Here is a 14487-nt window from a genome sequence, read left to right as displayed (position 1 = left end):
TTTTACCTTGCAGGAGAACATTTGCTTCAGAAGTCTGTCAGACGGCATCTAAATGTCATGGTTGCAGCAGTGAAGTATGCTTCACTGAACATCACTTGAATCCATTTGCAGCGGCCCTTGACAGGACTTAGTATGGTGATGATATTTCATCAATTAAAGGCTTACAAAGAGATAATGTTGTGTATCATATTTCATGGCCACAGAAAAACTAACCAGCCTTTGAAACGATAGTCACTGCAATATGACCCTCCACATTCCTTGCTTCTTAAGACATTACAATATCTGGCTTTTACAGGACTGCAGAGTTTGGAGAAGCAAAACCCAGGATATCTAAACATCAAAAAACATGGAATGATAAATGGCTACATGGCCTGTCAAGTCTGCTTTTTCAGCAATCACAGCATAATTGACGTTTGCAGTACAGAAGCTGAGCATGTTACCTACTGGGTCCATGCTGCTGCCTCTTAGTTAGAGCAATTCAAATATCCTCCATAGAACTGGATGGATAAAAATTGGTTCACGTTGTATTGTTAGTGATGCTGGGTGACGTCAATGAACCAATTCGGAAGCTCCTGCCGCACACATGGGAGTCCATGCAAACACCCTTCCCAGCATAGGATGGAGTGCAAGCCATGGCAAAAGCTAGAGGTATGGTGCTCCTCTTTTGGAGGGCCACTAAATACGCACCAGATTTACATCAACAACTTGTACTAATATGGCACATATAACAAAGTAAATGTTCCCAAGCCACTTCACATGAGCACTATAAAACTATAAGTGATATTAGCTTAGATCATCAATATCTTGGTCAAAATGGTAGGATATAAGGAGCAGCTTAAGAGAGTAAAGAGAGGTGAAGTGGCACCTGGAGGGAATCCTAGAGCATACGATCTTGTCAGCTAAATACATGCTTGTCAATGGCGAAGCAATAAAAATTGGCGGTGCATGAGAGATCAGAACTGGAAGAACACAGATATCTCAGAGGATTGTAGGGCAGGAAAAAATTGGGAGAGGGAACAGAGGGATTTGAAAACAAGGATGTGAATTTTGAAACTGAGGCATTGCTAAACAGGGAGCCAATATAGGTTAGCAAACACAACAGTGTTGGATGATTGGAATTTGGGGAGACTTAGGACACAGGAAGCTTGATGGTTTTGGATGATCTCAGGTTTATTTGAGTTTGAATGTGGGAGGTCAGCCAGGGGTATAGTAAAAAGCAAAGCTGAGCGGTACAAAAGGCATGGGTGATGGATTAAGTGTCAGATGGCCCATGGCAGGAATATACAATGAGGCCCTGGGCAAGTTAGGCTTTCATGCAATCTACAGGTTTCTCCTGTGGAACTGGTCTTCATTAATACTCTGTTATAACCTGCCTGATTACGACTGGCTGGGGACTATTGCATATCCCACAATCCTTAGTGAGTATGAGCTCCCCCATTGAGGAGGGCGGAGATATCATTAGCAGTCACCTGCATAAATAGAGCGGGCCAGTGTGGAACCAACTAGAGAAGAGAGGGCAGTGGTGAAGTGCTGCTGCTGTTGTATGTATGTAATTGTAAATAAAGTTATTTCTTTCGACTCTACAAACTCATGCTGGATTCTTCGTGGCCCTCACAAAACACTCCATGATCCCAAAAGTAATAGCATTGTTCCAGAGTATCCTTCAATATTCTGTGATGAACGTAGGAATTTCAGATGTATTATATTATATTTATCTGGTACAGTAAGGGTTAAAAATCTGGGTCAGTGTGTGTATGACTGCTGCAGTGTTGTTTTTAAAGAATCCTGGCTTACAAATCAGCTCGGCTCTTTGGAGCCAGAGGTTCAATTATTGTGGGCGGCATGGTAGCACAGTGATTAGCATTGTTGCTTCACGGCTCCAGGGTCCCAGGTTCAATTCTGGTTTGGGTCACTGTCTGTGTGTAGTCTGCACGTTCTCCCTGTATCTGCGTGGGTTTCCTCCGGGTGCTCCGGTTTCCACTCACAAGTCCTGAAAGACGTGCTTGTTAGGTAATTTGGACATTCTGAATTCTCCCTCAGTGTACCCAAACTGGCGCCGGAATGTGGTGACTAGGGGCTTTTCACAGTAACTTCATTGCAATGTTAATGTAAACCTACTTGTGACGGTAATAAAGATTAAATTAGATTATTGGCATTTAGCTGGTTTTTTGACCTTGGGGAATCTCTCTCCACTGAGCCCACACTAGAGTCATTTCCTGCTGGCGAGTCCAGCAGAAAAGGTTCCTCACATTTTGGGAGGCAGCTCCGATCTTTCCTCCCCACCCCCCCCCCCTCCGATTTTCAACAACCCCTTCTTCCCCCCTAACATCCAGGAGACCACAGGAACATCCCCCCAATACCTGGTAAGGCCTCCTCCACGGGTCCAATCCCTGGCAGTGCCAACCTCGCAGCGGGCATCCGGGCACCCTGGCACTGCCACCCTTGCACCAGGCTGGCAGCACTAGAGTGGTAGGCGCTAGAGGGAATGCCAGGTTGCCACACCTCCCTGTCCCCAACCACCCGGGATTCTCCAATGGCTTGGGAGACTTGCCTAGGTGCCGTTACAACTGGTCCACGGTTGTGGAAACCAGTACTAAATGAAGCGCTGGCAAGGTCTCCCAGGTGCAGCCGGTAGGTCTGAAGTGCCAGGAGAATTCCACAATCACATATTTAAATAAGCCTAATGGCTCATTTAAATATGTAGAACTGGATCACACCCAGTGACGGCGAGATCTGGGGCGAAATTCTCCCCCAACGGCGCGATGTCCGCTGACTGGCGCCAAAGACGGCGCCAATCAGATGGGCATCGCGCCGGCCCAAAGGTGCGGAATGCTCCGCATCTTTGGGGGCCGAGCCCCAACATTGAGGGGCTAGGCCGACGCCGGAGGGATTTCCACCCCGCCAGCTGGCGGAAATGGCGTTTGTTGCCCTGCCAGCTGGCGCAGAAATGCGGCGCATGCGCGGGAGCGTCAGCTGTCAGTTTCCCGGCGCATGCGCGGGAGCGTCAGCGGCTGCTGTCAGTTTCCCGCGCATGCGCAGTAGGGAGAGTCTCTTCCGCCTCCGCCATGGTGGAGGCCGTGGCGGAGGCGGAAGGGAAAGAGTGCCCCCACGGCACAGGCCCGCCCGCGGATCGGTGGGCCCCGATCGCGGGCCAGGCCACCGGGGGGGCGCCCCCCGGGGTCAGATCGCCCCGCGCCCCCCCCCCAGGACCCCGGAGCCCGCCCACGCAGCCTGGTCTCGCCGGTAAATACCAGGTTTGATTTACGCCGGTGGGACAGGCAATTTCTGGGCGGGACTTCGGCCCATCCGGGCCGGAGAATCCAGCGGGGGGTCCTGCCAACCGGCGCGGCCCGATTCCCGCCCCCGCCCAATCTCCGGTACTGGAGACTTCGGCGGGGGCGGGATTCACGGCGGCCAACGGCCATTCTCCGACCCGGAGGGGGGTCGGAGAATGACGCCCCTGGATTGAGACGTATTGCGAGATTTTGCTAAACCCTGTGAGGCCCTTTGAGCATTGCAAATCCTACAATAGGCCACTCTCAAAATTCAATGGCCTCATGCCAACACCACGACTAGACCATTGAATCGCGCCCTTGTAAAGGTTTGTAAAGGGTTAATGGACATTTATTTATATTCAGAGGGTCCCCTGTGGAGTAGTAAATTAGAGATGTTGGGTTGGATTCTCCGCAACCCGACGCCGAAATCGCGGTCAGCGCCGGGGTGGAGAATCCAGCTTGACGGCGTAATCGGGACCAGCGCCATTTCAGTGATTCTCCAGGCACCTAAAATCGGCGTCACCGGGGAGTACACCATGCCACCGGGGGCCATTGGCAGTGGCTCGCTCAGCAATCCTCCGCCCCCGACTGGCCGAGTTCCAGGCGGCGTGGAACTAACCTGGTATTGCCGGTCAGGATGCTCGCGTGGCGGCTGCGGGGGCGGGTGGATCGAAGGCCAGGGGTGGCCTTATAGGCGGCCGGGGAATGATTGTGCGGAGTTTGAGGGTTGAGCGCGCAGCCGATCGGGGGGGGTCTCTTCTTCAGGTCCAGCTCTGCTGGAGGCCGCCGCCGCGTGCCTGCGCGGCCTCTGACCCGGAATTGCGGAGACCCATATCTGCAGCAAAAGCTGCATGAATTTGTTTCACTTTTTTCCAGGATGTTCAGAAGTAAAACCCCACCGTTTTGATGCCGGCGTGGGGGACATAGTCTCAATGATGGAGAATCCAGCCTGTTGTGTTTAGTTTTGGAAGATGATGACGTTAATGGGAGGAGTCAGGGTTGAAGCAGTCAGGTGTTTCTGGCTGGAAGGTGAACTGAGAAGATTTCTGAAGAAGTACAGCCAGAGATTCTGCATTTTTCTGACAGGGGTCAGGTCTCTTTCTTTAAAGCAGTCTCAGAAGTTCTCTCTTTCTTAAAGTGGAATATTCAAGACATCACTTTACAGCAAGCATTCCTGAGTGCAAACTGTATTTAAAAGTGGATTGGGATCTGAGATGGTATTATTGTTTGAGTGGAAATAAGGATAGCAGTTTAGGGTTATTGTGTCACTGCATTGATTAGCACTGTTTTAGGGGTAATTGTAAGCTATTTTATTGTGTGGTGTTAAAGATATTTTAATGCTGTATTAGTAATAAAGTTCATTTTAATATATCACATCCCTATTTCTTCATACAGTCATTCCTGGAGTGAGGTATCCTTTCCACGCAGTCTTACAAAATTAAAATAAAATATTGGCGTTTCTGTCCAGTATCTGGGCCACTGTTGGGGTCTGGTCCGAGATTGTAATATCTCACATCACCACTATTCAATCATCATCATTTCAACACAAACATCCTCTACTATTCCGTGGGCAACTGACTCATCAACCTTAAATTAAGCAGTGAACACACGGTGTGTCGATCTTCATTACTAAGAACTGAGAACTTGCAATTTTCGCATATCAAACAAATTAATTTAAACATGGGGGGGCACCACTTAAGGAATGTATTAACAACTTCAACTCACAAATATTTCCAAGATAAACAAAATAAAGTGCTCCGAAACTTTTGGTTTCATTGATTAGAAAGCAGCTGGATTAGAGTTGCTGCTTCAATGACATGTAGGAGGCAAGTTAGCAGTGTCCTGTGATCTCAGGCCAAAGACACAAACATCAGCGTAATTTGTTGAGAGGCTCAGTAATCCTAGTGCTCTGTTTTGTTCATAGTAGCCAAGAGCTACAATACTAAGATACAGATCTGCTTTTATACAAAGTTCAAAAAAGAGTCTCTAATGAGATGTATCACTTGCTCTGATGTGATAAATGTGCTTTCACTTGCTCATCTCTAAAAGTTGTTTCACTTGACTCCACAGTGTTATGGCATTCTTTGGCCTTAAGATAGATCTCACTAGCTGCAAGTAGAAATATATTTAGAAACAAATACTTTAATGCACTACCCATTTAATTTGTTTACAACAGTGGTATTTATGAATCATCCAGATCTTTATGATTGGTGTGGAACACAGTCTTTCTCACTCCTGGGGCAAAACAGTCTTCTTCAATTATTGAAGCTGCCAGGAACTTTTAGGTTAAGGTTCGATCAAGCAGCAGATGGTGAAACTGAACATTGTGACTGATGTTTTGAGGCTAAAATAAATGCATGTTTTTAACCTTCGAAGTCTGATTTTGCAAAGAAGTTTATTTTACAACTTTCTTTCCTTGAATTTCTAATACCGGTAAGGTGCAACTTCTCATTTGGATTCTTCCAGAATTTTAGCATTTCAGCAAAGGAAACCCCATTAAAAAAAACATTAAAAAATCACACATTCCAGTTTAGTGAGGTTACTACAGCTCTTCCAGAAATGTTACGACACATAATTGGGAGAACCCTCCCCCAACTGAAATCCACCCCCAGATGTTTATTCCAATAATGAATAACATAACATTACCATAATGAAAATAAAAGTGATTCTGACCTATTGTATTTTGAATTTATACTAAAGCACTGGGCTAATGATATAAAAGATGGGCATTACCCAGAAAGAAATTAAAACACGTTTAAGATTGTTAGCCTACCTGCTTCTGGTATGTGACATTGTGTGGAACAAGGGCAGCTTGAGGCAGAGAATGGAGGAAAAGATTGGATCTTCTGGTTCTGCCAGCAGTGACCAGCCCTCCTATCCACCCACCCCCAGCCACAGGTTCGCCAGCGGTGGAGGGTAGGCACAACGGAAAATCCCTTTGACAGCAGTGGGACCGGAGGATCCCATCGCTGACCAATGGTGGGCAACCTCTGCTTCTGCAAATCCCAGCCTGGGGTGGGGGCACCGAGATTATCTTCCAAAAAGATGCCCTTATGGAAGAAGAATGATAATTTGAACATGGACCCGAAGGGGCAGCCGCCATCCCTTGCATGAATCACAACCTAACACAGAGGGAAACATTTTAAGAATAAAGATTCTCGATATATATTCTCGAGAACTGGGAAATGGGAGGGAAGATCAATTGGGGAGTATGGAGTGAGGTACTGCAAAGGGTAAACGGGACCTCCTCTTGTGCAAGGATGAGCCTAATACAGTTTAAGGTGTGCACAGGGTACATATGACCCAGGCGAGAATGAGTGGGTTCTTTCAGGGTGTAGCAGATGAATGTGAGAGGTGTGGGCGGGGGGCAGGGAATCACGTGCACATGTCTTGGAGTTGCAAAAAATTGGGAAGATTCTGGCCGGGAGTGTTAGTCTTAGCCAGGGTAGTTGAGGAGGAGGTGGACCTGGACCCTTTGGTGGCGATATTTGGAGATTAAAAGAAGCCGGAGCTCATGGAGGGGAGGAAGGCTGATGTCGTGGCCTTCGCCTCTCTGATTGCACGGCGGCAAATTTTGCTGGAGTGACGGTCGACATCTCCACCGGGGGTAATGGCTTGGTTAGGTGACCTGTATGACTTCCTGCGGTTAGAGAAGATAAAGTATGAGTTAAGGGGCTCAGCAGGGGAGTTTGAGAAAAGGTGGGGGATGTTTGTGACCGTGTTTGAGGAGCTGTTCGTCGCAGGGGGGTGTAAAAAGGGGAAAACCTGTACAGTATAGCCTGGATAGTTGATTGTTGGGAAGTATGTTTCCCGGGGTGTATATTGGCTGTAACCTGCTTTGATACATGTTTGAAATAAAATACATTTTTAAAAAACGAATAAAGATTCTCACCATCTGTCCACAAGCGATATCGAAAGAGAGCTGCCGATTATCTTTCGTTAATTCATTACCAATGGTTATTTTGAACATTGTTAATTTCTACAATAAACATTGTGGGGAATGGGGCTTTAATGGCATGTTTTTCTTGGAAGCAAGCAGTGTAATGAAAAGTTGAACATTACCATTCCAGATGATTTTCCACAAATGCTGACATTGGACTGATCTGCACAGTGTATGTGTCGTTGGCTGAATATTCAAACAAACCATAGTAGGGATTGAAAAGTTCTTGCGACAAGAGGAAGAAAAACTCTCTTGATGGTCCACTGTAATCCAGCCTGCAGAAGAACCATATAAAAAAATAAAGCACAATATAGATGAAGGAAGAAACATACTGCAGTTCACATTCAGATCATTTAAATGTTAAACATCAAGCTGGGTATTTTTGTCCATTTATTTTCAATGCTAATCAGTGTCCAATGGTCTCATGCACCCTTATCAATTGACCATCATTACTGATGATAATCCTTATTTTATTATTGAAGTCCTCAATTCAAACAGGGCATCTTAATTTAGTGATTCACTTGCTGCATCCATCACCATCCAGTTTACCCCCTGCCTCAGTAAGCACTGACTCACAATTGGGTATGGGTTCATAGCCAGCACTCCACACCTCACCCAAGACTTGGACCTGTGAGCTTGGACCATAAAATGAATGGAAGTTTTGACTCTGTGGAGTGTTGCAGCTCTGTTCTGATGGTTAATGTCCAAACTGAATGTGATACTCCAGATGTGGTCTATCTAAGGCTCTACACGACATCCCCACTTTTGAATTTTATCCCCTTTGAAATGAGGTGGGCGGCATAGTAGCACAGTGGTTAGCACTGTTGCTTCACAGCTCCAGGGTACCAGGTTTGATTCCTGGCTTGGGTCACTGTCTGTGTGGAGTCTGCACGTTCTCCCAGTGTTTGCGTGGGTTTCCTCCGGGTGCTCCGGTTTCCTCCCACGAGTCCCGAAAGACGTGCTGTTAGGTCATTTGGACATTTTGAATTCTCTATCAGTGTACCTGAACAGGCGCCGGAATGTGGCGACTAGGGGCTTTTCACAGTAACTTCATTGCAGTGTTAATGTAAGCCTACTTGTGACAATAAAGATTATTATTACACTTTGATTACTTTCTGTACCTCTGCATTAGCTTTTAATGATTTGAGTAAATGGACACTTGAATTGCCTTGCCCCTACAGTCATTAAAAAATTCTAATTGGTCTCATTCAGAGCCAAAGTAGATTACCTTAAATTTTCTGACATCAAACCACAATAGACAGTCAGTCTGGTATTATCCTTTGTAATTTCTTTTTCCTGCCAGTTTTTGCAAATTTGGTGTCTTCTTCAAAATTGGATAAACAACACCCTGGCCAGGATTCTCCAAGCCTCCGCGCCGCAATTGCGGGTACCGGAGAATCAGCGGCAATCATGCGTGCGGCCGGCGCGGCGCCGGTCGGGGGCCATTGAAAGAGGCCCGCGTGGCAATTCTCCACCGGCAACCACCCGAGTTCCAGCCGGCGTGGTTCACTCATGGTTCCAGGACGCTTTGGTGGGGAGCAGGGAGATCCGTCACCGGGGTAGGCCTCCAGGACAGCCAGGCTCGCGATCGGGGAACACAGATCGATCGGCGGGTGCGGGCGATCTGGGGGGTGCGGGCGATCTGGGGGGTGCCTATATTGTCGGGGCCGGCCCGCGGTGTGGATCCGCCATGTTGAGCGGCCAGAAGTATCGTATCGGCAACCGGAGATGCGTGGAGCACTGCTAGCCCCCTTCAAAAACGGAGAATCACTCTGGACTTTCTAGAAAAAGTCCAGAGTGATTCGCGCCTGTTTTATCGCGGGCATGTGTACACAGCCCCATTATCAGAGACTTCCGCCCCCTATTCATTCACATTTATGGTGAAAAGTCACAATACGGATCGCTGGGGAACAGCATTTCTGTGAGTAACCAGCACGAGGACCATGAGGGATCACTCATCATTATCTCCATGGGGCTCGTGGAATATGAATTCCCAGGTAAAGGCTGGAGGCCCGTCCAGCGTCCAGGCGACTCATTATCAAACTCGTTAAATACGGTCCCTGACCCGGATCGGGACTCCAGTTACTCCTGGGCTGGGACACTTGTATTGTATGTCACAGGTGCGGCTTACTTTTGAGTTGTAAATAAAGTTCGATAAACCTTCACCTTCATGTCTCCTGGATTACTACAACTTCTAACATCACATCAGTTAGAGAATCATTACTCCATGGACCCGATTCTCCATAAATGTTGTAGGGAGCGGGAATTGCTGTGAGTTTCCCAGCGCTCGGCCCAGCGAGGCCGGCAACGCTATTTACCGTCAACTGGTCCATTTAATTATCCTAACGGGCTTCCTGTTGCAATTTAAGGCTCACCAGTTGATTCGCCGGTGTTGCCAATCGCCACCAGAGTCATCAATAATGTTGTCAATTAATAATGATGCTCTTTAGAGTGACCAGGTATCAAATGATACCACCACAAGGCTTTACCGGATATTGTTCAAAGGACAACACAAACAGTTAGTCAGTTCAAGTTCAAAGATAGTTTATTTACACACAAGGATTACTTCGACATGCAACACAAAACAATACAAGTTAAACTACACCTAACAGCTACAATAACCTATTCTTAACTTCAGGGCAACCGGCTCTATGCAGATGGACAAGACCTTTGTCCGGATCTTGCGTGGCTGGGTGGAAGAAGTGGCTCTCTTTCTGCTGGGCTCATCCGTCTGATAGTGATCGTTGGTCTTGAACTTATCTGTCTGGTCGTTGTGCTGCACTTGGGTTGGCATAGGCCGGATCCAAGAGAGACCGAGCACATGGCTGTGTCTCTTCTTATCCCTCTGGGAGTTCGCGCTCTTTGGGGCAGGTCCTTAACTTGGACCCAATAATTCGACAGGCTTCGATCACTGCCATCGATTTTGGCCAATAAAAGGGCGGGTGCCTTGATGGCTGGGCGTGTCCTTAGCATTGACCTTGGCTGTTTGGGCTCCCTCAGTAAAGGGAGTGGCGCCGATTAGTCTATATCTATATCGGTTACCTGAATACAGTTCTTTTGTTCTGGAAAAATGGGCCATTAGAATGCAAACGAGCGGGGGTTTCGATCGGGTCTAGCTATCTGGGTTGCAAATACACACACAAGCTCTGAGTCTGTCTGAGTCCTGGGTTGGTCATAATTCCCATGGTCCTTTGCAGGTGGCCATCTGAGATGGTTACATCGGCATCATGCTTGCCAGCCCCCCACTAACAAGGTCGAGCAGCACTTAAGCTGCACTTACTCAGCCAACCCAGCCAGCTCGCAACAATGGCGCTGAGGAGACCAGCCCCAAGATTCGGGGACGCTGATCTGGGGAGGTTGCTAGATGCTGTGGAGGCTAGGAGGGACGTTCTGTTCCCCTGAAGGTCTAAGAAGGTCAGCCATAGGGCAGCCAGTGCTGCCCTATGGCTGAATGAGGTGTCGGCAGCAGTGAGCATGGGGGGTGTGAACAGGAGGACTGGCCTCCAGAGCAGGAAGAAGGTCACTGTCCGACACCGGGCAGAATGAGTGAGTCTACACCAATGCCCCCCATTACTGGAATGGGAAACATGATCCTAGGTTGGCATGGGGGTGCCTTGAGTGGTTTCCCCCCCTGCACCTCCCCCCTCCCATAGGCCCCAACCGAGCCGGGGCTGTCCACCCACCCCCCTCGCACCGCCCCCTCCTGCAGAAGGTCCCCATCCCCTGCCGAGTGTGCCCTCAACCCCCGCTGAGCACAGGAGCAGCAAGCCCAGCACCCTCGGGCTCTTTACCTGTGAACAAAGATGGCTACTCACCTCTTCGGCTCCCAACAGAACCCCTCCGCCAACTGTATGGAAATAGGACTTAAGTGGTGATAAATGGTTTCTCGCCACGCTACGGCGAGATCCCGATTTCGCCTATGGGAGCGGGCCGGTTGCATCGCGAACTGTTTGGTGCCTTGCGTTCTTCTCGTTTTCGGCTTCTCCTGCTATTCACCAGCTAATTTCACTTGAGGAAGAGTGCAACGAGGCTGGAGAATCACGCCCCATGTTTTTTCTAACCTTCCAACTAATTACCAACCACACATCACAACGTTACCTCCAAGCATTTTGCAAATAATCTTTTTTGATACTTTCCCAAATGCCTTCTGGAATTCCATGCAGACAACACACATAGATATTCCCCAGTCCACCATGCGTTCATCAATTGCAATGTCCAGTTGACCAGTCAGAAGTGATGTACCCATCACAAACTTATGCCAACTCCTCTTGGTGAACTGATCAAGTCCAATGTAGCACTCTGTCCTAATGGGAAGTCAGCTGACTGAACTCTCATTTATGGAATGGTTATGATTGGAAACTGGCATAATACAACTTTGCTCGGGGCATGCTACATTCTACTTCATGGCATGTTGCGTTACACTGCTACTGATGCTAATGTCACTCACTCATGTTTTGGGCAGGGTCAGTAATTTGTTTCAGTGGCATTCCAGTGTCAGGGCCTCTCTGGTCCCTGAGTGGAGGATAACTCCCAATCTGAAGGGGACTTCCGAAGCGGACCCCCTTCCCACCGAGATCAAAGCTGACAACTTTTGCTGTTTCCCAACTTCAGTCATCGGGTGCCCACTAACCTAAAAATTGAGGCTGGGCAGGAAATGGCCCTGAAGTGATCATTAAGTGGCCACTTAAGGGCCTTAATAGGGGCATGGGTGAGCTTCATGGCTGAGGCCCTGTCCACACCACCATAAAAATGCATCCGGGTCGCAATGGGCGGGATCCCAGAGGGAATCCCACCCATGCTAATTTACGTTCTCCCCACTCTCCTGCATCAGAATCTGCCGAGGGGAGGAATGTAAATTTTGGCCACGGAGATTGTCTGAGTGTTAAGCTGTCTAGGAATAGAAGCCATGCAGCAATGTGAAGCAAAAGTTTAGCTATAAAATTAACTGTCTCTGAATTAGATTGGTCCAATGGGCACAAGTGAAAGTGTTCAAATGGTGTACGAGCATCATAACTCATCCCCCAAGAGGTGCTGGGACCTTGGAAATACAGAGTAAGGATGGGACGAAATTGAATAATGTTGAAAACAAAGCTAGGATTGTTTGATTTATAGAAGGGAGGATCTTTCCAGAATGTGTTGAACTCAAGAGATTAACAGGATCGTGTAGAAAAATGGAAGGGAGAGGTTGCACAGCGTCCATGGAAAATGTGAGCTTGGTGGGACAAATAACTTTTTTTGCTCTACGTGCTTTCTTAACATCTTAAATGGTATTACTGACATGGCATCATAATCTGACTCAAGAAACCTACAGGATGCTCTTTCCAAACAACCACTTATGAGGACCAAAACCAGGTTTGATTTCTAGAATACTGCTATATGTGGCAGCAATAACACAAGCTGCAGCTGGCTTCTGCTTTCCAACAAAGGCTTACTTGCAGCTTTCGTCAATCCTTCTGACCTTTGCTGTCGCATCCAACATTATGTCAAAATAATTCACACTTTTACAGGTAAAACAGGATACTTTTGTCTGCAGTCTGGCCTACAGATGATGTGATATGTTCTATTGCGTTCTACAAAAGACACATGTGTGCTGTGCCATGTCACATCTCAGAAACAACTCAAATGTGTTTCAAACAAGTCAAATACTTTTGAAATGCAATGACAGTTGTTATGTGGGGAAATGTGATGGCCATTTTCATGCATCAATTTGAATGGAGAAACTGCCTGATTTCTGTTTGGTGAATCACAGATTACCATAGTCAGTTTCATTCAATTTGTCTGGAATATTGCCTTAACAGTAGTTGGCAATGAAATAATAGTGTCCATATTTCCTGTATAAACATTTCAAATACAACTGTCATCTCAATGATATGCAGTTGAATGCAGTTAGACACACATTTTATGGTAACAAGGTATGCACAAAATTTCACTTTGTTGAACACATATCATTTTCTTCATTTTGAAATACCTGATTCAACCACATCACTTAAATGCAATTTAAGTATAAGATAGCCTGCCAATCTTCTATAAAATACACTGCATTAAAAAAAAAAAATTCCCAGTTTTTTGCCTCTGTTATTCTATCTGCAAGACTATTATACACGCTGATCATTCTTAGTGTAAGAAGAAGCTCTTGATATCAGTCCTAAATTTCCCATTACTAGTTTGAACCTGGGGCCTCTTCTTCTGAGTTTACTTTTTCAATTCTCTGACAATTATATATTGCTATGAGATCATGGATGGGATTCTCCCGCACTTGGCGAGATGGGCCGACGCCAGCTCCAAGAGCGGCGCGAACCACTCCGGTGTCGGGCCGCCCGGAGGTTGCGGAATCCTCCGCACTTCCGGGGGCTAGGCTGGCGTTGGCGCTGTGCGAACCTGCGGCGAAGGGCCGCCGCGGGTTGGCGCACGCGCAGGACTGCTGGCATGTTCTGGCGCATGCGCAGGGGGTTTCTTCTCCACTCCGGCCAAGGCGGATTCTTACAGAGGCTGGCGCAGAGGGCAAGAGTGCCCCCACGGCACAGGCCCGCCCGCAGATCGCGGGCCAGGCCACCGTGGGGGCCACCCTCAGGGCCAGATCCCCCCGCGCCCCCCAGAGCACCCAGCTAGCCGCCCTACAAGCCACGTCCCGCCGGGATGGACCATGTCTATTTCACGCCAGCGGGACTGGCTGAAAACGGGTGGCCGCTCGGCCCATCGGGGCCCGGAGAATTGCTGGGGGGACCGCTGCCAACAGCCCCCAGCCAGCGCAGAGTGATCCCCGCCTGAAAACCAGCGCCGGAGAATTCGGCAGACGGTGTCGGAGCGGCGGTGTGCGATTCACGCCGCCCCCCGGCGACTCTACGACCTGGCGGGGGGTCGGAGAATCCCGCCCCACCTCTCCGATGCTTACTTTCTTGGTTGAAGATCCAAACCTTCTCCAGTCTTTCCTTGTAACACTGACCCCAGACACTAAGTTCAGCCTCACAATTCTTCACTGCACCCCAATGCTACCATGGCTCCTCAACCACAATTCATTGCTTTAAAGATCAGCTATGATCTCACTGAATGGCGGAGCAGGCTCGAGGGGCCAGATAGCCTACTCCTGCTCCTATTTCTTATGTTCTACCCCTTTAGCGATTCCCAAGGTTTATGTTGAATCCAGCCTGGAGGTTAACTAATAACTCTGCATATGGAATTTTATTTTACACATCCGATTCAGATAGGAGCAGTGCTGTATGTCTGCCACATTTACAATGCACCAGCAGCAACATTGACTAATGCACAGGTACA

The 14487-nt window shown here is 48.0% G+C and overlaps 1 protein-coding gene across 4 annotated transcripts in view; it reads right to left on the bottom strand.

Moving 5' to 3' along the window:
- The window catches only part of LOC140425013 (E3 ubiquitin-protein ligase HECW1-like), an 856744-nt gene that overhangs the window by 140012 nt on the left and 702245 nt on the right, over positions 1–14487 (bottom strand). For all 4 annotated transcript variants that reach the window (XM_072508780.1, XM_072508779.1, XM_072508783.1 and 1 more), the window contains one exon: positions 7338–7490. In XM_072508780.1, coding sequence (XP_072364881.1) covers positions 7338–7490 — 153 coding nt within the window. The remainder of the gene's footprint in view (positions 1–7337; positions 7491–14487) is intronic.

Source organism: Scyliorhinus torazame, chromosome 6 (genome assembly GCF_047496885.1).
Source record: "Scyliorhinus torazame isolate Kashiwa2021f chromosome 6, sScyTor2.1, whole genome shotgun sequence".
NCBI classification, from domain to species: domain Eukaryota; kingdom Metazoa; phylum Chordata; class Chondrichthyes; order Carcharhiniformes; family Scyliorhinidae; genus Scyliorhinus; species Scyliorhinus torazame.
The sequence above is the reverse complement of the archived record's forward strand: the minus strand, read 5'-3'. Positions and strand labels throughout refer to the sequence as shown.